Source organism: Calliphora vicina, chromosome 3 (genome assembly GCF_958450345.1).
Source record: "Calliphora vicina chromosome 3, idCalVici1.1, whole genome shotgun sequence".
NCBI classification, from domain to species: Eukaryota; Metazoa; Arthropoda; class Insecta; order Diptera; family Calliphoridae; genus Calliphora; species Calliphora vicina.
Genome location: NC_088782.1, coordinates 22,787,686 through 22,814,219, shown reverse-complemented (window position 1 = coordinate 22,814,219; position 26,534 = coordinate 22,787,686). Strand labels below are relative to the sequence as shown.

Genomic DNA, 26,534 nt, shown 5'->3' with positions numbered 1-26,534 from the left:
ATAGATAATTCAAATATCTGGAAATTTTTTGGGGAAAAATTTTGGTGAAAAAAATCGGATAAAAAATTGTATTTCGTAATTTTTACCAATTCTCGCTTAGAATTACTAAAACGTTATATTCATCGTTGGAAAGATTAAATACCTTTCATTTGATATACATACAGTCTATATCGATGACTTAATATAGAAAGGTCGTATATCCACTTTTAGGTACTTTACAGGAGAAGGAAAAAACTCAATATCAGAAATTGAAATTGAAAAAAAAAACAACTAAAAATGTTTAATATATCAAAAAAATATATTTAGAAAAGTTGTTTGTTTTATTATAAACCAAAAAATATGCATTCAACTTTAAATAGTTAAGAGTTTTTCTTTCAAACAATTTTTTTAATGAGTTAGGGTTTTTTTATAATTACTGTAAATCTGTTATTCGTCAACATAGGAAACTGAATTTTTAAAGGAAGGTCTATTTGAGTTTTGTCTACCGATTTAAAAAAAAAAAACGAGACATAGAGATGCTAAACGGGACTGATTTTTTAAAATCCCGGGGTTTCGGGAAATCTAAAATCCCGAAAATTATAAGAAAGAAACGTACATAATTATGTCTTTACAATTGAAAGTAAATTTTTAATTTAGCAATTAATTTTTATTAGACACTAAAAAGCATACTATTGCATCTATGGTTTCGTCTGCCATTCTGGAACGAATCTTGTTTCCGACATATGCTGCTGCCGAAAAACATCTTTCATATTGGCAAAACCGTTTGCAAATACTTATAACAAATCTGCAAGTATTTTCCTCTTGTTCCATCAGAAATAAAGTGATCTATTTCTTTTGCAAGTTGCAAATCTACATTATAACTTGGTTTCGTTATTGTTATTTGGGTTTTTTACATTTATTAATAATATCTTTTAGCCTTTGAGCAATCGAAATATTTTCATTTTGTTCGAGCTCCTCATCTGAGATAAAATCAATTTCGTTTGAAGAGGATTTAAATTGAGTTTTGTTAGATAACTTACAAAAAATGTGAAGAATTGATTTTCCAGAGCCCCACTCTAGGAAAACCAAAAAATACCGCATTCCTTTATTAACTATGTTGTAGCAGGAGTTGAGCTTAACAACTTTGCTGAACATCACATTGCGATATTCGGGCATGTAGAATGTCAAAATGCATAAAAAAGGTACACAAAAATTACAATTTCCCCTATTCATTTATGAAAACGGGATTTGGAAAATCCCGAAAATCCCGGGATTTAAAATTAAAAAATCCCGGGCTTCGGAGTTTAAGAAATCCCAGTAACAGCTTTGGTACCTAATTTATTGTGCGTAAAAGTAAATCTCTTTATTTTACAAGCAGCAAATATTAAAACAAAAGGAGACAAATATAAAAATTGATTATCAACTGTCTTGTGATACATCTGTATACTTTCCCAGCAAAAAAAGTGAGGAAGAAGATGCAGAATTTTCACAACAAATAGCATGCTTGATGTACTTCCAATTTTGGTGAAAAAGCTATGAATTTTACATTAGCTTGTCATTGGAGGGATGTTGTTCATTTTTGAAAACTTTTTACTTAATTAATTCGATGCTTTCGATGCGATTAAATTTCGATTTTAAGGTGTTTTTTAATGTAGGTAGTGGATACCTATATTTTTTGGCATCTTGGATGGAAATATAAATAATAGAAAAGAAATGATGTAATTGAGCATTTATGAATTGATTTTAATGTAGTTATAAAATTTATGAAACAATGGTTGATTAATTTTAATGATTAAAAAATGTAAAAATTGTTTGTATACCAATTTTTACAGGTTTTAATAAATTTTATAAAATTCAAAAAATGTAGGAAACAATTACATCAACGAAATATTTATAACTCAGTGTCAAATACCCATATTTAAAATCACATCTTCAGAGGTAGAAAAGATTCATTTGCAACTTTAGATGTGATTAAAATGTCATATGTAAAGATGCACTTCCATTATTTTTTGCTGGGTTGTGATTGTAAGTTTTGGTTTAATTGGTCAAGTATTTTAGAAAACCTGTCTCTATTCTAGAAATTTAATTTTCAGTTTTTATGCCTCAACATTTATTAGAATCTCGATTTTTCAAAACACTCTGCTGTTTTATTTTAGTTTTGCATATTTGTGAGTCCAGTTGTAATGATTTTTAGTATATTGTCGAGAGTTCTTTTCTGGGGCAAGAACTTTCGTTTGAAGCTCTTTGGCCGATAGAGACTCGGGTCGTTCCGGAGCTTAAATCAAATTGTCTTGGGAATATTTCGTTGTTGTTGATCTTGCTAAATATAGCATTTTTACTATACTTGTTACAGTGAGACTCGGGACTTTCCGGAGCTTAGAAAATCGTTGTTACTGGTCTTGCTAACTATATAATTTTTGCTATACTACTATCTACGTTTAATAGGCTTGCAAGAGTAAATTACTATAAAGAGTGAATTCCGTTATAAACCAAAATAAAATTTCAAAAATTTTGTCGATTTCCATTAAAAATATCTGTAAAAATATCGTGTAAAAAAAGTTATTTTGATCAATATATGTTTCACTCTTTTCTAAAAGCCCCTGATCTAGGGAAGATCAGTTTAAACAATCTCTGACATTTAGGCCCTAATTTTGTAAATCACGTCACCAAAGTGATATTTATATGGAAAACAAAAACAAAATTTCAAAAATTTTAAAAATTGTTTTTGTTTTTGAAGATAATTTCATTAAAATATTTGCCGCGACAACGCTTTAGGTGGTCTATTCTGAAGGTTCTATTTTCTATCACTCTTTCCAGCATTGTTACCGGATTCTCGCGACTTACGTGAGCAACGTTGGCTAACAAATCTAATTTCGCGTCAACTGGCCGCCTAGATTGTGTGATATCACACCTCTGATTTTTTTAAATTTCGTCAATAGATGCCAACATTACTAGCGTAATTCGCGAGATACCGGTAGAAAAATTGGACCTTCCGAATCGATCATGTTTTTTTTTCCACCATAGCCAACATTTATCTTTAAAAAGTAAATGTCAGAAGTTGTTCTTTCGGTTCATAATAAAGATTCCGAAAGTTTTGATTGTTATTTTTTTATTTTTCTGATAATATAACAACCTATACCGCTCAATAAGAACACACTTTAGCATTCCCACGACAGCCGGTTCTACGCACCGGAATGACCCGAGTTCACTCGGCCAAGGGCTGTCAACTCAGCAAACACTGCTGCTACAACAACAACAACACACTTTAGTGTTCGACCGATTAATCGTCTTCGAATGTTTGATGAAAGCCGAATATTTTTTATTTTGTAAATATTTATTGTATTAAAGCAGAACACATACAGTTGTGTCTATTAGCCAATAATGACAATAAAAAATAGGAATTTGTTTTCTTTAATATTTTTGAACATGGAGGAACTTTGGATTTTTATTTGTATTAACATATGAATTTTCTTATAAATGTTCTGAAAGAAACATGTGCTATTTTGAAATCCTATGAAAGGCCTTTAAAAGGCAAATATAAAAAATGTTTAAAAAGGATATATTATAAAGAGGTTTGAATTTTACTTTGGGACATCCTAATATGTAAAAAAAAGGTGTAAATAAACTCTTTAAAAAACCATTGTTTAAACAATATATATTTTTTTTACATACAAATATTAATTATGTATAGTATATTCTCAATAATATAAATAGTACTAACTTTTGTAAGAGAAATTGTTGTGCGATTTAATTGTAAATACTGATAAATACTTCTGCTTGATGAGAATGATGATCAAATTTCTTTGACTACTTTTTTATATTGTTTTAAAACAATTTGTTTTGTCACTTTAATTTGTGGATGATTGGAAATGAGCATGATGATGGATGATGAAGCAAGTAGTGGGTGATGATGATGATGTGGTGGTAGTATTGTTTTGCTGTGGTGGGTGCTTGTCGATTGTTAATGTTTATGTTTGTTATGAAACAAAAGTCAATCTTCACAATTTTGTTCAGCTTTTTACACATTTTATAACAATAAATAACGAATTATTTGATTTAAAAAAAAACAAAGATTATTAACAAACAAACGATGTAAACAATATAAACAAACGAAAGCGATGATTAAGTCAATGATGATCAATACAAAAAGTTGGTGTATATGATGGATGATAGCAACAAAATAATAGATTCGTTTATGGGTCCATTTACCGGGGCCTTTGTCTGTTGAAAAAAATGAAAATAAAAAAAAGAAAATAAATAAATTTCAATATGAACATTTGGAAAAAAGCGGATGACAATTTCTTTGTTAAAAGAAATACGCGTTTAATATTTGGATACTCTTTTCCATACACAAGATGCCAATGACAAACACTCACGCACACATTTAGAATTATTTTTTGTTTTTTTTTTTTCTAAATTAATGTTTTTGAAATCAATTTTTGTTTTGGTTCTTCTACACTTGGATGGATTGGCTGATTGATTGGTGGTTTTTGGGATGATGATGGTGTTTGTTTACTTGTATGTTTGAGGGGGGACCACGGTGCGATAGTGGAGACAGAGGCAGACAGAAGCATCTTTCAGTTTGGTTGTTTGTTTGTTTGTACTTACCGGAAATATTGATCATGCAATGACTGACGCTGGAATTCAGCGGCCTGTAAATACTGTATATATGTAATTAATGAGTTAAATAAATTATCGAGGGTAATGGAAAACCTGAAGTTGATCAGCATAAGACATACGCAGCAAAACATCTGAGTGCGGCTCTCTAGGCATAAGCATATTTGGACGTGGAAATTGACCAACATTCGCTATTTTTTTGTGATTTTCAATTTTCCAAATAAAATTTAATTAGAAAATAAATGCACATATAAAAGAGTTAACACAAAATTAATTTCAATTTAATTTTTTTTTTTTTTTGGTTTATATACATATAGACAAATTTATATGATTTTCGTTGGAGCATGATGAAGTAATTGTTGGTGTTTCAGTACAGGATGATGATGCATTTGGATGATTATATATATACACAAACATAAATAGACAGAGTATTGTATTGATGACATCAAATTTAAGTAGATTTATAAATTAAAAAAAAGAAATGAAAAGAAAAAGATATATTGTCAATTGATTTCTTATAAATGGTACAAACATCGTTTATAAAATAAATTTAAGAATAAATACTAAATTTTGTCAAGGGCTTCGCGACTGAGAACATTCGTTATTTTTGTTCGGAGCTTTGATTTGATATAAATGGATTTTAAACAATAATTTCTATAAATATAAATAATGTCTGTAATTTAATATTGTAAATATTGTAAATAAGTTTTTAAGTTAAAGAGATCTCAATAAACCATTTGAAAGTTTTTATTTTCCCGGACTTTTTCTTTTTCCGAGATCCCGGGAATTCCCGCATAGAACAAATTATACAAATTTAAGAATGTAGACTTCGTTAAAAAGCTAAGAATTTAAGAGATAAACCGACTCGATTTCCAATTTTGGTTATATACAAACCTGTCACCATTTGACTTTTATATCGGAATGGCTTCAATTTACATTAGATTTTATTCTTTATTTTATTCTAAAATAAATATTTTTAATTTTGAATCGTCAATGTTTTGCTTATTAAATCAAAAATTAAGTAAAGATGTTAATTAAAACTTGATGAAAACCCAATAATCACCCTTATCGTGGTTGGCGTAAACGTCTTTCGCCTACGACTGTTTCGTACTAGATTAAAGATAAAATGCAAACTGTTTCCACGGAACGTGGTTTTATTCCAATAATTTTCCTCTTATTCACGAGTTTTTGGAATAATTTGAATAATGACCTTGTTAATGGTTTATTTGGGTTAAATATTGTATGAATCTTCTACATTTGTTTTGGAGTTTTAAGCATCTTTTAGAGAAAGTTTTAGGTCAAGTTCAAAAAACATCACATAAAACTAAAGAAAATAATTCCCGGGAATTTTCGCACAATTTCCCGGGATTTCGGGATTGAAAATTTTGCGAAATTCCTGGGATTTTCGGTTCTGAATATCCAAAATCGTTTGACTGTTATCACGTGATATCACAAAATTTGTGTTGAGATGAATGCTAACAAGTAAGAGAGCTATCTTCAGTTGTGCCGAATCACGAAAATACTTTTAAAATATAGATTTAAAACAAGTTTGTTGAAACATATACAAATTAGACAAGTTTTAAACGATGACTTCACTTCAAATTGTTTACAATTTGAGATATTGATGGTCAAAGGTCATATTAATTGGGAGTCACCTTAATCTCGATAATAAATTCCATTTAATGTTCGGAATTTTCAAAATACTTTTGCATAAAACAGTCGTAATTGATTTCTAGGTGGTAAAATAACTCGCGCGTCGCCGCCATTATTGCTTAATGATAATCAGTTCATCCTTTTTTCTCTGATCATCAATAGTTTTGCGTCTCATTCTACGATTGACTCTTTGTTTCTCGAAGTTTTTGCATTGGCCACTTGGTTTCTTTTCGTAACCTAAATTTTATACTTTGATAAATAGTGAAGTACCAAACAAAGCTCAACTTGGAGACCAAAAAATTCAGGAATTGAGTTCGAGATTGTTCCGGCTTCCTATCTGAAGGTATAGGTATTGGATAAAGTTCTTTCTAGGCTTAAGCCGTTTTGGTTTTAAGGAAAATCAGAAATTCTTTTTTTTTTGTCTCTGCCTTTGAGAGTTTTGCGTATCACTCTCGCATTGATTTAATGCTTGCCGTCGCCAAACTGTGCCGCGTTATGGTTTATCGAAGTTTTTGCATTGACCACATGCTTTTGTTTAATAGCAAACATTTTATACTTTGATACATGGTAGAGTATCAAATTAAAATCAATTGGATGAGTTTAAACGTTTCGATTACCTATAAAAGCCTAAAGCTCTTTTGACAATTTTTTGGATGAGGCTCCTTCTAGAAGTAAGCCGTTGTTATTTTTGTAATAGGTCCACTGTTGGCCGTATGAGACTCGGATCGTTCCGGAGCGTTGTCGTTGAAATACGTAGACTTAATTTGTCATGGCGTTATGAATATTTCGAGGCCTAATGATTCTTTCTTAGTGATATTATACTGTTATGAAAGTAACATGAATATTTATGGGTTTTTAGCACAAATTGATTAAGAAATTATTGATTAAGAAATTAATTATATTATTATTACTTTTGCTTCAAACACGGTATAAAATAAAATACCTGAATGTGAGTTGAAGTAAATTTTCATCTATATCTCATTATTCAATACAAATAAACGTTCGAAAAAAAATTCTGAATTTCCAAATCAAATTTAATTTTAACTCTTAACCATTACATTACTAGGCTTAATTTCATAATACTTCGAACGTATTGAATTCAATACTTTGAAAATTTATTATTTATAGAATTAATTCCTTATTGTAAATCCATTACAAAATAGTTTAATTTTATTCAATTCATTTTGTAAATGTTTAAAAGCAAATTGAATAAAGAAAAACTATTTTCATTCAATTTGAATTAGATTTGAATAAACAAAAATGTAACCACATTCTAACAAAAGTTGAATGAATTTTATTTTGAATTAATTCAACGATGAATAAATTCTATTTGAATGAAGACAAATATTTGTTATTGGGAATTGTTTTATGAAATGAATTGAAATGTTTAATTCTGAAATCAGATTCTCAACCTGAAATCCACTTTCACACATGTTTCATCATGCACTGCAAAGCATGAGTTGTTTCTTCTTTCGTTTTTCCGATACTTTAGTTGTATCATTGACTTGATTATTATTTTTCTCATATATGTCTCATCATGTACTGCTAAGCATGACTCGTTTTTTCATTCGTTTTTCCGGTATTTTAGTTCCCCATGTATCATTGACTTAATTATTATTTTCCCAACTTATTAAATAAATCAAACGTTTAATAAGTTTTCAAACATTTACTGTCCGTTTTTATAAAATTCAAAATAAATTTGTTTCGAAAATTAGCTTCGAATTAATTCAGAATTAAAATTGTCAGAAATTTATTAAATTAAACCTTTATCAACAAAACAAATTATCTAGCTTCATTCAAAAGCAGTTATTTGAATGTAAATCAGTCATGGTTATCACTTTGTTTATTCAAATCTAATCCAAATTGAGTGATTATTCCTTCAATTTGTTGCTGTATCGATCACCAGCCTAATTTTTATAGTATGGTCCAGTAATCAATTCATTATGGACCGAATTTTTCGATTATGGCGAAGAGTATAACAAGTAAGATATCTTTATTATGATGTACCGAATCTTATATACACTTTTTCTTATCTCGAACCGATTTATCTGATCTGTGCTGTGCCTCTTGTTTATATCACGGCCTTGCATGGATCGATTTGGCTAATGTTTTTAGACTTATTTTACAAAGTATTTTTGACAGATCTCCAGAATTTTAAGCAGTAGGTAAATGATTGGAATCAATTTTTTGTATGGATGGGTACAGTTTATAGTTTGAACATTTTCTAAAATATTCGCAAAACATTAAACGAAAGGTTTATTGAGTTTCTCTTAAAGTAACTTGAATTTTTTGGAAATTTTTATTTTAATTCAGATTCTCTTCATTTTTTCCAAACTTTCTTAAATAGAAAATTTCTTATTACCAAAATATAAACCCCTGTTCGACAACTACTTGTAGTATTTATTCTTGAAATTTGATTTTTTCTTATAAAATTTTACACAAACTCACGTGGTAGTTGAAATCCGGCCTCCGGTGGTTGCTGCTGTGGGGGCAAAGGCAAATGTAAATGAGTATGAGAATGCGCATGTGCATGATATTCTCTCGTCAATCGTATCTGAAAATTTATAGTTTAAAAAAAAGTCGTGGCGAATTTCCAAAATTTAGTGTTGTGTTTTGAAAATTACATTACATATTTCATTTACAAAAAAAAGAAATGAACAAACAAATGTTTATAATTTTCATTAATTTAATTAATGAAAACATTAGGAGAAAAGGACAAAAACATTATTATGGAACAAAATGCTTGTTGCTTTTGGTTTGTTTAAAAGCGGTGTTAAAATGAGAAGCCTTTTTTTCATTGATATTGAAATTTTACAGGTGGTTGGTTGGTTGTTGTTAATGGCACAAAAATGAAATGTTGGATTAGAAATGCAGAAAATTGTGGAACATGTTTAATTTTTATTTTTTAATTTTTTGTTTAAAATGGGGTTAAATTAATGTGTTACTTTTATGTTTAATTACTAAAAGTAAAGAGAGACAATGCAATAACAAAATGTGTTTTTAATTTAGTAATTTTTCTACAAACATACAGTACATTTTTGTGGGTGAAATGACAAATAACAAAAACAAACAAAATCTTTTTATTTTTTTAAAGCTAATTTGGTAGGGAAAAGGATTAAAACACACACACAACGCACAACACACTCTTTAAAACGAGCTTTTGCTTGTACTTGTTTGGTACTCGTTGCTTTTTGTAGTTGTTTTTTTAAGAACAAATTGTTTGTAAATTTGATATTGGTGGTTAATTCGCAAAAAAAAAAAAATAACAGTAAAAATTTCAAAAATCCAAATACGATTGAGTGATTGAATGATTGATTGATTGATTTATAAAATATTTTTTGTTTTGTTTTATAAATGTATACAGAATATACAACATATACATAATAGAATAACAATAAGTTGTGATTTATTTATAAAATTAATTTCATAATTATGTTGTATATAATATAATTAAACTCGTTATATTAAAATATATAAATGAATGTTGTTAGAATTTTGAAATTTCTCTCTTTTTCAACGATTTTAAAAGATTTTTTTTTTTTTTAAAAAAACTTACCATATGTTCATTGGGATCTAAGCCGACATGATGAGGTGGTGGTATGCCCAAACGTTCTCTTTCCATTTGTGATATGGCCGCTGGATTAGCATACATGGGAAATTGTGAAGGATGTAAACCACTAAGGAAAATTTAAAACCAAAAAAACATCAATTATTACAAAATCTTTAAATGTATAAAACAAAAAATAATGTACTCACCGCCTATAGTATTCCATCCAATGGGGATCTAAACGTGATTGACCAGCTGCTGCAGCTTGTGCGTTTTTGATTTCCTCCAATTCTCTGTAATTTAACATTTACATAACATTAGTTTAATGTAACAAAAATGTATTATAGAAAAATGTATGTTAAAATGTTGAGTGATGTTTGATTAATTGTTACATGCATTAAGAGCAGTAGAAATTTTGCATTTAAAAACAAAATGAAAAGCATAGTATGATGGTTTTTAAAAGCGTTTATGAATTATTAGGATGCATTTTGTATGTGTTATATATTATGTATTATTTGTTGTTATTTTTATTGAATTTTTATATTTAATTTTTAATACCTTTCTCTACTATACATGGGCCCCATTGGATGATGATAGGGTACCATCTGTTCAACAGGGCTGAAATAATTGAAAATGCAAGAAAAATATTAGTTTTGATTTTAATTATTTCCACTGAATTGGTGAGTTTGTTGTTCGACAACTTCCGACATAAGAACTTTTGAGAAAACAACTTAAATCGACTTAAGAAATGTATATTATGAATATATTTTAGAAAAATTAAGTTTTTGAGACAAAACCTAAAAATTTCGATACAAGAAAAACGAATTTTTGAACCTTTGCTCTTGTGAATTTGTTAATATTTGGTATACATGTTTGCCATGGTCATACAAAATTTAAAGTTCTCCAGAATTTCGAAATATGTTTTAGTTTGGTTTTTATATAGGTTCAAAGTTTAATAATGCGTGCAAAATACCTTAAATATAACTGTTAATAAATTTAGAACTGTTATATAAGTTAAGCGATTTTACACCATTCTTATATAAAATTTGAACTTTGAACCTCTATAAAAGATAAACCAAGGCATGCATGACCGTCACAGGTTGCCTTAAAATTACATCCGAACACCACCTTCACGAGGAAACTTAGGTTCTACCGGTTAAAGATCACAACGTATGTTGCCGCAACAGTTTCTTCTGGGATGTCAGCGGAGGAGTCATCCAAAGTTCGACATCACACAGTTGGAGTCTCCCCCGAGGCATTCAGACAGACCTACGTAAATACGAGGAGAGCATACAGAAGAATGTGCGAGATCCGCTTGATCGCAGCTCGTATATGACAGCTTTGAACGACATTCATAGAGAAGCCATTAATTACGCGGTAGAAGGATACCGTATGAATAACGTACTTGGAGGACAATAGCAGACGACGAAAAGATTCTGCCGCGTGAAACAATGGAGCAATAGGCTTAATGCATATTCAACTGCCTAGCAGACCTTACTTCGCTACCTCCAGTGGATTTATGGATCCATCCAATCGAAGTAGCACAATTCTTTGGACTTGATCTGCATGCAGAACCCCCTTATTAAATATTGTAAAAGCGAGTTTAATATTTTTGAGCAACTTTAAATTTGTATGACCATAAAGAATCTAGGTACCCAGCTTTAACAAATTTAGAACAGTTAAGCTGTGATGCCTTGTTGAAAATTTGTGTTTCCTCCCTCTTTACATCAAAGAGCTAGAAGAAATTCTAAAGCTTTAAATTTTCTTGAGAATCATAGAAATAATCCTTTAAAATGGATACATCGTCTGTATGTATTTCACAAAGTTATTGCTATTTTTAAATCCTTGGAAATTATTTTGTAAACAAATAATTAAAAATATCACAACTTACCTAAAACCAACATGTGGCCGAGCATATTCGGAAAGTTGTCGCAAGGCTGGTGTATCCGTGTAGGGTGGTTTCAGTTCCGCTTTAAGTTTAGCTTGTTGTGCTGCCTGTTGAGCAGCAACCGCCTGTTGTTGTTGCTGCTGCTGTTGCATTTGTTGTTGCTATAAATTAAATTAAAATAATTTAATATAAAAACAATTAAGAAACCTATATTTCTGTAATTTAATACAAACCTGTCTTCGTTCTCGTTCTTTTTCGGCTAATTTACGATCACGTTCCTCACGTTTACGTGCCAATTTAGAGTCGGCCACTGGTTTAAATATTAAATCAGTTCTTGTGCATGAGTTGTAATCACCGCGATCGATATGGCGAACGAATCTAAAATAAGATATATAAATCGTAAATAATAATCATAACTACAATGCAAATAATTTGTACATACATAGCCGATTGTGAACGATGACATTCGGTGTCATCGGGTTTGGCTTCGGGACTAGGACCACGTGGTATATTGTGCGTTGGACTAGGTATTTCCGGCTCTGGATCGGGCTCAATTTCAATTGGCACTGCAAATCGTTGGAAAGAAAATATAATGGTTAATAGATGTATACCATTTGTGCCAGGTATTTAAACTTACATGGTTCTGTGGGATGATGGTGTGGCGGTGGTGGTCCTCCCAGACCAGAACTAGCCGAATGAGCATGAGCTCGTAAAGCATCCATATGAGATGTGGGCTGGAGTATGTGCGGTTTGCCGATTTCTTGAAATGGCGATGAATGTGGTGGTGGCGGATAACCTGGTATATGCGAACCCGGATAACCAGCAGGTGGCAGACCGGTCGGCGTAGATTGTTGACTGCCCGATGGTCCATTCGGTCCTCCGCTATTGATATTGCTATTATTGCCCTGTGGTGTCTTTGGTGTTGGCGGTTTGTTTTGTTGTTGCTGTTGTTGCTGCTGCTGTTGCTGCTGTTGTTGTTGCTGCTGCTGTTGCTGCTGCTGTTGTTGTTGTTGCTGTTGCTGCTGCTGTTGTTGTTGCTGCTGTTGTTGTTGCTGTTGATGTTGTTGATGCTGCTGCTGCATTTGTTGATGTTGCTGCTGCATTTGTTGTTGGTGTTGTTGCTGTTGTTGTTGATGTTGCTGCTGCATTTGCTGTTGGTGCTGCTGCTGTTGTTGTTGCTGCTGCTGTTGTTGCTGTTTATGCTTTTCCTGCGCAGCGAGTAATCCGGGATCATCTGGCCTAGTTGGCGGTGGTCCCGACAAGCCTTGATGATGAGCAGCCGCCATTACCGCAGCTGGATCTAAAGGACCACCGGGACCTCCGGGTGGCTTCATGTATGCTGGGAAACCTGGTCCATATGGCCCATATCCATATGGCGAGTTAAATGGATTATGGTGATGAGGCGAGTAAAACATTGATGGATGTAAAAGCGGGTGAGGATAAGGTGATTGACCAGGATGTACTCCCATTGGTGGCATTCCAGCTCCAGCAGGTATTAGAGGCAATGGCAGTGGCATTTGCGGGTGACGTATGACCGGTGGTGATGCGCCAGGCCGCAAATGAGGTGGCGGTGATGCTCCTAAACCTCGTTGGCCAGACTGAGGACCATACATCTTGCTCAAGGGACTCGCCATCAACGCGGAAGCACTCGAAACTGGCGGTGGAGTCATGTGTGGTGATTGCTGACGTAACAAAGCATGTCGATCACGTTCAGCCACCGCAGCTGCCGCCGCCGACAGTGCAGACGATGATGGATGATGGCTAAGCGGCGATTGTGGCACGGGATGTAAGGGACTCTGCCGACTGAGACTACTAACACTAGAAGCCGGTGAAGAAGAACGATGTCCAGCACCCGCAGATGTATTCAAGCCGCTTGGGGTGCCCACATTATTGCTGCCAGGAGGACCATTCAGTCCACTGCCTGGACCTCCAGGACCCGAGTTGTTTTGAACGCTAGGACTGGCTCGACTAAATGCCGACGATGGAACCGTGTTGGTGGACGACAATGAACTAGATGACGACACTGATGGATTCGAGGGATGATTCGAGGGCAACGGACCACTTGCTGAAGAGACCGCAGGGTGTCCGGATGATTGCAAATGTGAAGGCTGTGGACTTCTTCTACTTAGGCCCGACTCAGGCATACTACTAAGTGATGGTGGTCCAGCCAACAACGCCAAGGCACCGGTACCAGGTCCCAGGCCAGCAAGAGAGTGTGGAAGCATGTGATGACCAGCATGAGCCGGATGACCGGGTGGTAAATGGGCCAGATGTGGATGAATGGGCAGGGGGTGCCCAATAAGTCCTGGCGGTGCGTTGCTTGATAAACCAGGCAATGGAGATGTACGGTGTGTATGTGGAGATTGCTGAGGCGGCCCCGATGAAGAGGACTGTGAAGTAGCAGGGTCTCGTAATTGCGAGGACGGCGGTCCTCCCTGACCAGGTCTCTCGTCGTGTAGTCCTCCTCGTTGCGGTGGCTGAGCAGGTGAAGGAGTTCGTACATTCGATGCCGATGATTGCTGGGGCGGTTGTCCATGTATCGACAAACCGTGACCCTGCATGTGTGGCATTGGCCCACTTCTTGGATCATGATTTTGTAGAGACAATGGTATGGGAGCAAGAGGATGCATGCTTCCAGCCCCTGGTGGTAATTCCGCATGTGGTCTATGCAGTTGAGGCAAATGGCTGGGAGGCATATGTTGTGGATGCATGCCAGCTGATGGTGCCATCGAAGTTATACTATGCGGTGGACCACCTGGTCCCGAAGACGGTGGCATAGAATTAGCAGCAGATTGCCCAGGATGATGCAATCCACCACCAGATGTGACCGCTGTTGGGGTAGGATGATGAAGTGTACCCTGTTGTGGTGGTGGGCCACCGCCTGTCGAACCAGGTGGCATACCGGGCATTTGACCCTGGTGCGATTGTGGTGGTGGTTGCAATGGACCACCATGTGGAGACACCAAATTTTGTGGATGCATTCCGGGAGGAAGACCTCCACCAGCGGGCGACGGCATATGAGGTGACGGATGTGGGGACTGGAATTGCATTTGAGAAGATGGCTGTGAACTGCTGTTACTACTCTGACTATCTTGGCCGGGCGTCGATCTTGACGAAGCGTCGATAGGGCTTTCTGGAGGTGGATATTTTAGTCCCGATTCAAGTGGGCCGCCACCATAAGGAGAAGGTTTAATGAGATTTTCCCCGTAGGGAGAAGGTTTCATGCCACCCGTGCTCATATCAGTGGGTGGTCCTCCTTGAGGTGGTGGATACTTCATGTCCTGAGGTCCATATTTACCCACCATTGGGTCGCCATACTTCATCATTAGACCAGCTGCAGACTCAAAAGGTGGTCTGGCCAAGGGATGCTGCACTTGGTGCTCATAATGTGGCTTGGGCATGGCAATGCCTGGCGGAGGTGTGGCTCCTGGAGGTTGTCCATGCGATTGTGGTGATTGTTGGTCTAAATGACCACTCATGTATTTGTGGGGAGGTGGTGCATTATCACTCGATGCAGAAGAACTGCTCACTGGAGGTGGTCCCAGGCCTGAAGGGGGATAACCACTCTTTAGATCTGGCAGTTTCATGGCCATATCGCTTACACTGCCATACGGTGGTTTACCCGTAGGCGGTTGTCCATGTGCCGACAAATCGCCGGGAAACTTGCCGCCCTGTTGTTCTATCATAAATTTCATATCAAATTTGCCAGCGGCCGCCGCTGCAGCTGCTGCCGCTTGCATTTCCTGGCTGTATTTAAGAGTATCCAATTGCCCAGGTATATACTTAAGATCTTGGGGAACGAATTTGCCAGGTTCGTATTTAATGCCATCGGGGAACTTATGATCCATTTCATTGGCATATTTCGGTTGTTGAGGAGGAGGTGGTCCTGTTGGAGGACCACTGCAGGGAGGCATTGCGCTGTCGTTAGGCATATTGGTGGGCGGACCCTGCTGTGGCTGTTGCTGCTGCTGTTGCGAAGGTGGAGCAAATTTGAGTTGGCCACCCTCGACTATGTAACCTGGTGGAGGCCCTGGAACATGAGGATGTTGCATATGGGGTGGCGGTTGCTGATGTTGGTTTAATGGCAGCGGAGATGGGGGCTCTTGGCCATCTCGCTTCGTAGTTAAAGACATCGGTGCCTGACTGCCAGGTGGCGGTATCGCCGGCGGCAAACCCATAATCGGTGGCTTGATGTCTTCGCTCTTAACCTCAATTTTAACTTTGAGATCTTGAGGTTCGTTACTATTTTGATTACAGGCGGAATCAATATCCTTGGGTTCTTTCTTAAAGTATACAACCTCGGGCATAATGCTTTGTGGCTGCTGCTGCTGCGGGGGTGGTAGTGTTGGTTGAGGCGGTAATTGCGGAGGTGTGGAAATTTCCTGCTTCATATTGGCCAGCTTTTTCAGCATATCTTTTGGCATGTCACCGGTGTCCATCATTTCCGATTTACCCATTTCTTTGCGATCCACCGAGGCGTTAAGTGCCTCCACCGTTGGCACCTTCAGTGGAGGAAGTATTGGGTTTACTACAACCGGCGGTTGTGGTTGTGGTTTTGTGATAGTAATAGCTAAGGGATCTTCTTTGGGTTCCTTGTCTTTAAGACTTGTCTCAGTAACCATAGTTGGTGCCTGTATATTGGTTTCCTCATCGACATTTTTGATTTTATCTTTAACGTCGATTTCGGAAACTTTTGATTCGGTTTTCGGTATAAGATTCTTATCACTTTTTGTGGATGATTCAATTTCGCTATTACCACTACTGCTATTCTCCTCCTTGCTGGACGAACTTTCTTTGCTGTCTTTAGACTGCTGTTCGCCAGAGTCAGTGTTGTTGGACTCGCCATCATCCATGGCAGAATCTGAACGACTGTCGGAATTTGTGCTTTCGACCGGACTTTCAGCACGCTTGCGTTTATCTTTATTAGAACCAGCGGTGATTGCAGTTGGACCGCCATTATTATCACTCTCGTCCGGAGTATCTGTGGCACTAATCGCCGAGCCCACAGAGCCTTCAGTGTCGTTACGTTTCTTTTTACTGGGTGTTTCTTGACGGCCAGTCTTACGTTTGTTCGCCGCACTCTCGGCCACAGGCTTAGTTGGCGTTTTAGGACTCTCACCTGTAGCCGTGCCTGTTCCCGCAGCGGCAACATTGTCTGGTGTTTCGGCACCACGCTTGGGACGCTTGCCATTAGCCGTCGGCTGTGGCTGCGTCACCTGTGTCTGGTCGCACTTCGCCGTTGTGCCGCCGGTTGTGTTTTGTTGTTTGTTTCTCGTCCTCATTCTAGACGGTGATTCATCCCTTTTATGGGTTAAACTTGAATCGCTGTCGCACTCGCTTACGTCGTCTTCAGTCAGAGAACTGGTCTCTTCCTTATTGACAACTGGCGAAGCGCGACCTTTGTCTGCACTCGCCGTCGACGCCGTCGTCGTCGTTGTTGCGGCTGATGCAGCAGATTGTGGTTCTGGTGTATCCTCCTTTTTGGGAGGTGTATTACTTGCCCGTGTAACACGATTGCGACGCAATGCACTTTGGCGGCGTCGACGATGCGGGCGATTGCTATTAGCGCTCGGTGTCTTCTTCCACAAATAGTAGAATTCAACTAGTTCGGGTGTCTCTTTGTGTGGTAATAGATCCTTTTGGATTCTAAAAAAGTTTTTGCCAAATTGTCTAAGACCTTTAATGAATTTCTTTATTTCGTCCTCGCACCACTTCTTTTCGATACTTTTCGTTAGAGGTGCTTTTACAAGTGCTTGAAGTGCTTTACCTGGATCGTAACCGTTATCATGTAACTAAAATTATAGACAAATGAATCAACTCTTTAGAATTATTTGAAAAGGGATTGGGGTTTTTTGGAAAAAATTAAAAAAAAAATTTTTTGTTTATCCATCATCAAAAATTATTGAAAAATCCAAGTTTTTAAATTAAATTCACCGATTTATATTAGTTGTATTATTAGGTACAATTATGTTAGTTAACTGATTGATTGATGGCTTAATTATTATTTAAATAAAATTTAATTTATATGGAGAAATACATACATGTATGAATTATGATGAAGTAGTTGTTGACAAGAGTTTACAAAATTAAAATTATATTTTAAAATGTTTTAAACAATAGAATAAAATATACATAGAAGCGTTACTGAGCGATAAAAAAAACGTAAGTCTGTTGAGAATGTTATTCAAAAAAAACGATATGAAAACCATAACAACACTACGCTCAATGTATATTTATTTCTCTATGGATTTAAATATCTTTTGTGAAAAAGTGATCAGTTTTTTTAAACATTTTTTTTTTATTCTATCTGGGCTTGTCCTTTTTAAATTTCTAATTACCTTACACAAAATTGCATTGCAAAGTTTTCAGTAGCTTATTATAAACATTATTATTAATATTGTACTCTGTTTTTCTTTCGCCGATCCGATTCAATTTTAGAAAACAATGAATGATTTAAAGTGTGTATGTGTTGTAGTGATGTTAAAATATTGAGTACTTGAATACTGAGTACTCAATACTGACTGATTTGTCCAGTGTTCAACACATAAATGTACCTGCTCAATACTTTTAGAGTTACATTTTTAAGCAAAAATGCAGCATTTTAATAAATAACACAGTACAACATTTTTCAGTTCATTGCTTTGGGACTCAATTCTGACAATTGCACGTGAAAGTAGCCCCAAAAATAAGAACTTCTGCATCATTAGTTTTGTCAAGTTGGCTGCCGTATTAATTTAATGGCCATACGAATTTTTTTTCCTCAAGGTGGATTTTTATCACTTTTTCTATATTTTAGCACGATGTGATTACAAAATTATTAAATATTTTAAACAAAACCCAACTTGGTTCTACAAAAAGTTAGCCAATAATGGAAATAATGGTCCACATGATGTTTCTAAAACCAACAAATAGAAAACATTTTCAAAAGAGCTCCCAACACATCCGGTAGGTAAGCAGTCAGATTTGCTTAGTACTCGGACTAATTGGTATGAAAAGTTAATTGGTTTAAAAACATACAAGGTTCAAAAAGTTCCTGACAGGAACTCTGCTAAAAGTTTAGAGGCCATAGACATAGCACGGAAATTGAAGTCTAATTTTATTAAAAAAATTATACAAAAAGTTCTTGGTAAGCAAGGTCATGAGTGGTACAAGAACAATAATGTGGCATTTCTACCAAGAGATGCAAATCATCCAAACTGCATGGAGCTAAGGCCAGTGGAGAGGCTCCTGTTAAAAAAGAATTGAAGAGCACAAAAACGGAGAGAGCACTATAAAAACCTTAATGGAAGGGTTTCCGGAAAAGGTTCCTAAATTCATCACTATTGATTAGAACTATAAAAATATTTTTTTGTAAGTTGCAATAATAATTTCAATCAACTAAAAAATTAAAAACAGTATTGGTCAATTCACAAGGTCTCTTATCATGTCATATTGTCATAATGTCCTAATATTTCACAATGGTTTTTATTGCTTTTCAAGCAAAAAATGTGCTAAAATAATACTACTATGTACGCTATGTTTATTGTGTTGTCGTAACCAACCAGCAGAGATATGCGCCGAATGTCTAAGAGTCGGTTAAGCCGAGCCGCTGAGTCGAGATATATTAGGACATTATGACAATATGACTGATAAGAGACCTTGTGAATTTACCATATGTATTTAAAAACTGTTGAGTGGTTTCTTTTTTATTAACATTTATGTTAATTTTCTTTTTTAACAACTTTCTTGTGTTTATCGATAATAAAAATATCGTTATCAGCATCTCAACGCTTTTATGCTGATTGCCTTTATCTACTGGATTCTTGTTATTACTGATTTCTATCTTGAAATGTTTTTGAATTCAAAATCTCTAATTCCTGAAATATTTTAAAATATAACCTGTGCTCTAACGAAATTTTCTGTACCCAAACACTTTTTAAACAGCCAACTTAAAGAACAAATCCTTAAGTCTGGCAAGACTAAGTCCTAGATGCAGTACTTTGGAACTTATTGTACATTTCCCGAGTGGTCTGTGGTCAAAATATTTGTCTCAAACCCACCCACAGTATATATATTCTGGGTCCTCATACGATTCTAAGGTGATCTAGCTACATTTCGGGCAACTTTTGTCCCTGGTCCCCATACATGGCCCCCTCAAAATATGACTTGAACATTCATAATTTTCTTATAATAACTAATATCGTGATGTAATTGGACATAAACAAGTTTTATATGAACGTAAATCTGCCTACCAAATTTTGTGGGGATCGTTCCATAATTGACACTAACCCTATATCAGAAAAATATGCTAGTATATATGAATTCCTTAAAGTTACAATATTCAGATTCGTTGCGGTGGTAAAATTTATTGTTAATTGAATTATTCTATTATATCCATAGATTTTAGTCAGTTGGCAAAGAAGCATTACGGTTGAAATAACCGATTTAATTTTGTTCGATCAACTCAAGCCACCGTAGATAAATTCGGTTATTAAGAATGAATCAAATATAAATTTTATGTTCTTAAAGGAATTATTAAGATGCTTAACATTACAACTTTTAAAAATATGTATTCATATTTAGTTTATCTACAATCTGATTATAAAAATATCTCTTACGAAAGGAACTACGCATGTTTTTCTAATTTAATATAGTCGGAATTCCTAAATCTATCTATATATATAAAAATGAAATGGTCCATGTATGTAATGTCATCACGTGAGAACGGCTGGAGCGATTTGGCTGATTTTTTTTTATTCGATTCGAAATTTTCAGGAGATGGTTTGTAAAGAAAAAAAAATTAAAAATTCCGGGTAAAACTCGAAAATTCTTTTTTTTTGTGAGTCCAGTCAACTGTAATAAAAAAGCTCCCTAAAGTATGCAGTACAAATTTAGATATTTTATTTGCAAATAATGAAGAACTAACATTAGTCCGGGCGAAACTAGTTTTTAATAAAAATAAAATTTATTGATTTTATACCGATATATAAGTTATCTTATTTTATATTTCTTTTAAAAAGCTGCTTAAAGTAAAATACAATTTATTCGAATAAAATTGTTGTGGGTTTTAGTTTAATTTAGCATTAAAAAATTTCCAGGAATTAAAAGATTTATTAAATTTTCTCCCGGGAAAGGAAAAACTGCTGGAAATTAGGAACCTAATGTATACAAGATTCGGCACATTCTTACTTGTTTCTTTATAGAATCATTCAAACTTTCTTAAATTCAAATTATTAAAAACAAATTTGTTCTTCAATTCAAATCTGATACATAAAGATATTCAACAGTTTTTTCCTACTCTTTTTGTAAATGATTAAAAGCTAAACAAAACTGAATGAAGAAAGATATTTTAATTCACTCTAAAAAGAACTAAAAATTCAAGCACTTAAAAATATTGGAAGAATTTTACATGAATTAAAATAGGGAAAATTACACTCTGATTTTTTTTACACTTTAACACAACAAAAACATGAACAAAATTCCACAAAAAAAATTGATTTTTTTCATGTGTAAAAGTAAAAAAATCAGAATGTAATTTTCCATTTTTTTAAATGAATACCACCCAGTATTACAGTTTTAAACTTGAAAATTTAAAATATTTTCAAACAAAAAATATTTGACTTGAATTTAAATTTCCTTTTTACTGGATAATGCTATTGATATAAAGTATAATAACAACTATAATTCAATTGCTTAAAACTGAAATCAAGGCAGGAAACAAACTTGTGTTTAACTTGAATTCCAGCAAAAATATTTGTTGGGTGTATGTTAGATTTGAATTAATAAAAATTTAATCATTCAAAGGTTGAATGAATTTTATTATGAATTAATTCAGCAATAAATGAATTCTATTAAAATAAAAGCCTTTGAATGACGTTAAAGATTTTTTTGTCGCAAATGTTTTTATTGAATAAATTATAGTTGTAAAAATATTGAGTACTCAATACCGTCCTGGTACTCAATACAAAAAACCAACCTCTCAATTCTTTTACCCCCATTTTCTCAATCTCTGGTTATTTTTTATCGTGACGATAAACTGACAGTTCTCATACAAAAAAAATATTAATTGGAGGTTTATCGTTACGAAAAACGATAACCAGATATTGAGAGAATAGGGGTAGAGTTGTATTTTTCAGTACAATAAGGAAAAAACTGGTATGTTGAAAAAAATTAAGAAATTTAAAAAATTTCTTTCAAAATATAGTAACTGAAAACTGAAAAAGTAGGTAAGTTTTCGGTAAATTTATAAATATTTAGTGTATGACTTACAAATGAGGGATTTACAATAGATGGCGTATCTTTTGAACAAGCTTTTTGTTTTTAATAACTTATGTATATGAAGGGTACATGACAGATATGTCATTATTCTCAATTAGTTATTGAAAATTATAGTGTAAACAAGTAAGAGAGCTATATTCGGCTGTGCCGAATCTTATATACCCTTCACCAAATTATACTTCAAAATAAAAATTTTAAATATTTTTAGGTATACAAAATTTTTTTTTTGCCAAAGTATTTTTTTTAATTTTTTGGAAAACAATTATTTTTAAATTTAAAATTTTTTTTTTAATATTAAGCGAAAAAAACTTTTGGTTAAACAAAAAAATCGGGTCAAAAGTTTTTTTTTCCCGATTTTGACCCATTGTCAAAAATAGGTCAAAAATCGAGGGTGTCCTGGTTTTTTCCTTATATCTCAGCCATTTGTGGACCGATTTTCTCGATTTTAAATAGCTACCGAGCCGGAAGAATTCCGGAGATATTGATGTATGAATTGTGTTTGTAAGTTATTTGGCGGCTTCGGAAAGTTGATTTCAACAGACAGACGGACATGGCTTAATCTACTCCGCTACCTATAAGGATCCAGAATATATATACTTTATAGGGTCGGAAAATTATATTGTGGAAATTACAAACGGAATGACAAACTTATATATATATAACCTTCTCACGAAGGTGAAGGGAATAAAAACAAGTTTTTTTTTTTGCTTCGAAAATGACGAATTTTTTGCCAACGTCATATGCGGGAAGTTTTGCTTTACTTCTTTAATTTAAAAGAAAGCAAACCGATTGCTCACCGAAGCTTATGGAGAATGTGTTTCATCGGTTTCAACGTGCGAGAGATGGTTTGTGCGGTTCAGAAGTGGGGATTTGTAAACGGAAAACAAAGATTTGAATACCAAGAATTGGAGGCATTGTTCCATGAAGATTGTTGTTAAACTCAACAAGAGCTTTGCAAAATGATTAGTAGCAACTCAATCAGCAATTTGAAAACGATTGCGAGCAGTAGGATTCAGCAAAAAGCAGGGTTACATACGAATTGAAGTCGAGAGATCATGAAAGACGATTTTGTATGTCCGAAATAATCAGGCCTGTCACAGAATTTCATTCCGATCGAAAGTGGAATTAATTCCGTATTTTGCTTCTTCAGAAAAAGTAAAACGAAAATTTCTTTCGGAATGAAACCACTTTCAGTTTTCAAAGTGGAATTGATATTTCTTTGTAATTATTTGTTTTTCTAAAATTTTTAATCAATTTCTGTACCAAAAGCTTCCCTTTTGTTTTAATACGCTTTCAAATTTAAATCAGAAATATAGAATTATTAAATATTTTTGGAATTAATTAAATTATACGGAATCTGAAGAACCTAAAACGAATTCGATCGAAATAACAACTACGGAATTGAAACCATTCCGAACAAAATGTGTGTCCCGTCCGACTACTATTTGTTTAGATCGATGCAGAACGCTCTCTTTGGGATACCCTTCACTTTGGTCTCAAAAGATGAGCAGTTCTTTTGTCTCGGAATTAGGGTTTTTAATTTCCTGACCTTTTTGTGATATCCGGGAATCGGGACATTTTTTTCTACATTCCCGGGTACCCGGCTATTCCCGAAATATATAATGATACTGTAAATTAGGAATATTATAGCCAAATTTCATATAAAAACTTAGTGTTATAATTATTAAATTTCAGAGCTTCGAATTAATTAATAAAATTTGAGCTTAATTCACTAAAATCTTAATCCGTAATTGAAGAATATCAGCCTTTCTTCCATAAATCCATTCATAATATTGAATTTTTTAGATTCATTCCAAAGCCTTTGTTTAAACTGAATTAATTTTAAAGTTAATTAATAACAGAATTTATTCAAACTTTGAATGATTAAATTTTTGTTTAATCAAATCATTTACAAAACTAATTGAAAAAATTGTCTTAAGCCTTTTTGTACTAGATTTGAATTGAAGAAAAATCTAATCATTTAATAAATTTTTGAAGCTATTTTGTTGAGGATTTGAAGAAGAAATTTAAATGATTTAATAAGAAATAAATTCTATAAATAATGAATTCACTTTATAAATTTTCATACGAAAAACTACAAATAAATAATAATAATAAGCGGTCTATTATTGCCGAGATATAAGCAAAAAACTGTAAACAACTTTTTACTGTTTTTTGGTGCAAAAAAATAGAGTTCCAACTTGTTTTCTATGTATTTTCGTCAGTTTTTAATTCCCGGCTAAAAATCCCGGGAATTGGGTAGTGAAAAATTGGCAAAATTCCCGTGAAATTTGTACCGGGAATTCCCGGGATAAAAACCGGAATCCATATGTTGCCAGAAAGATAGGAAAAGGTTATAGCTAACAATGGCCAATACTTTTAAAAAATTAAAAAAAAAAATTAATTTAAATTTTATTTCTTTTGAATATAAAATAAGAAACAAATTTTCGTTCGCATTTAGTGAAACAGGCAAATAGTTTTGAAATGTACTGAGTAGTACCCATATTTTACAACTCTTGAATGAATTGCTGACATTATTTTAAATTTTATTAATTTATTCAAAGCTCTGATAAAAGCAGCAAATAGATCCCGAAGTTAGTTGCGAAAGTTGATTTAAAGCGAAAGGGAGAGATAGAGATGGGTATTCAAAGTTGGGTTACAATTTCAAATAATAAGTGCTTTTACGAAATATTTGCAATATTAATAATGAATGCCATGTAAAATTCAATAATTTTAAAATTCTAAACTCTTGTCAAAAGTATAATACATATTTGTTTTCAAACTTAACAATTATTTCCAAATATGTTATTATACAAAAAGCTTGAGAAATTGATAAATTTCAAAATAAACCTACTTACAATATGTATTAATATCTAAGTAATGAAACCTAAGTGTTTGAAATGTATGTATGTAATATGATAGGTAGGATATACTTACAACGTCATGTGCATTAATAGTTGTGTCGTCACGTGTTGCTGCCACAATACCTTCTTCTAGTCCACCATCACACATTCCTGCAAGGCCAAAAGTTAGAAAAAGAAACAAATTAATAAAATCCAAATTCTGTTCGGGTATAGGTGTTGTGTGTGTCATTACTTTTTAGTATTTCTTCCGGTGGATATTTACCTTGAAATGCAGCCATTGAACGAGCTGCACGCAAGAACATCAAAAGATCGCCATCTGCCATAGCACCGGGACTCCATCTTGGTATTTCTAATTCACGTTCGTCGTTTTCCTTGTCAACAGGGAAGCTTGAAATTGGATTATAATCGGGCAGTTTTGCCTTTTGTGTTTTTGGTGTGTATGAGTGAGTGCATATGGGAGAAGTAGTAGTAGTAGTAGGTAGTAGTAGTAGTACAATATATAGTTTCAAGTAGTACAAATAGTAGTAATAATAGAATCAGAGCAGAGTAGTTATGTAGGTTTGATTTGATTTGGTTTGTTTGATTGATTGATTGGAGTAGTAGTTGGTTTGATTTGGTTTTGGTGGTGATGTTTTTGGTTGTTTGATTGATTTGATTTTGGTAGTTGAGGTGTTTTTGGTGATAGGTTGGTTGGTTGGTTGGTTGAGAGGATTGATATAAATATGGAAGGTATAAAAAAAATGTTAATTAGTGGAAAAATCAAAAATATATTTATTTTTTTTTTAATGTTTTGGAAGGGATATGAAAAAAATCGTATAAACAAATTTATTATGTTAAATTGAATTTAAATGATAATATTGTTTATATAAAGTATACTACTGATTAAATATATAAAATTATATTGTTTTTTTGTGTTATTTATTTATATTTTTTATAAAGGAGGTTAAAAAAATATAGACATAATAAACAGTATACAGTTTACATAACAAACAAAAAATTATAGAATTATATTATATTAAAACTACATTCATACTTAAATTCTGTTTAAAACTAATGCAAATGAGGATGCATGATTACGATTACGAAATGGGTTGAAATGTTGTAATGAGGGGACCAAGAGGATAAAGTAGGAGTTTAGGATTTAGGGAGTTCAAAACAATGATAACATTTATTAAAGTTGCTAAAAGAAGAGTCAGTTAAAGTATTTTTAAAACTATTTCAGGTTTGCATGAGGTTTTTCAACACCTTATAAGTAAAATATCACATCAGCTTCTTAATGTTTAAAAGATTACTGTAGGAATGATATTTGCATTTAAAGAAACATTTCCATGTGGAAATAATGATTGTTACAAATAAACATCGGTTGAAACAAAACATGACACTTTGTGATCAAACCTAATAAGCACCAAAGCCCCAAAAATTCAAGCATTTGAACATTTTGTTGGAATTTGACTTGAATGCAAATGTAATTATGTTTTAAACTTGAAAAATTAAATATTATTTAAACAAAAAACATATGGCTTAAATTTATCAAGCCTGTAGCAGAATTCCATTCCGATCGAAAGTGGAATTAATTCCGTATTTTGCTTCTTCAGAAAAAGTAAAACGAAAATTTCATTCGGAATGAAACACTAGTTTGAAATTATTTGGTTTTCTAATATTTTTAATTAATTTTTGTATCAAAACCTTCACATCTGTTTTAATATGAAAAACGCTGTCAAATTAAATT

The 26,534-nt window shown here is 33.6% G+C and overlaps 1 protein-coding gene across 15 annotated transcripts in view; it reads right to left on the bottom strand.

Annotated features, from left to right (window-relative positions):
- Gug (Grunge) overlaps positions 1–26,534 on the bottom strand; it is a 92,091-nt gene that overhangs the window by 1,929 nt on the left and 63,628 nt on the right. For 4 of the 15 annotated variants that reach the window (XM_065504349.1, XM_065504353.1, XM_065504356.1 and 1 more), the window contains 13 exons: positions 25,038–25,224; positions 24,879–24,955; positions 12,322–17,476; positions 12,127–12,250; positions 11,918–12,062; positions 11,688–11,845; positions 10,355–10,414; positions 10,006–10,089; positions 9,806–9,926; positions 8,698–8,803; positions 4,693–4,787; positions 4,588–4,640; positions 3,701–4,200 (listed from right to left, as the gene is read on the bottom strand). In XM_065504349.1, the coding sequence (XP_065360421.1) occupies positions 4,185–4,200; positions 4,588–4,640; positions 4,693–4,787; positions 8,698–8,803; positions 9,806–9,926; positions 10,006–10,089; positions 10,355–10,414; positions 11,688–11,845; positions 11,918–12,062; positions 12,127–12,250; positions 12,322–17,476; positions 24,879–24,955; positions 25,038–25,224 (6,381 nt within the window). In that variant the 3' untranslated portion in view covers positions 3,701–4,184. The remainder of the gene's footprint in view (positions 1–3,700; positions 4,201–4,587; positions 4,641–4,692; positions 4,788–8,697; positions 8,804–9,805; positions 9,927–10,005; positions 10,090–10,354; positions 10,415–11,687; positions 11,846–11,917; positions 12,063–12,126; positions 12,251–12,321; positions 17,477–24,878; positions 24,956–25,037; positions 25,225–26,534) is intronic. The other 11 variants (XM_065504354.1, XM_065504355.1, XM_065504351.1 and 8 more) reach the window with 10 other exon arrangements.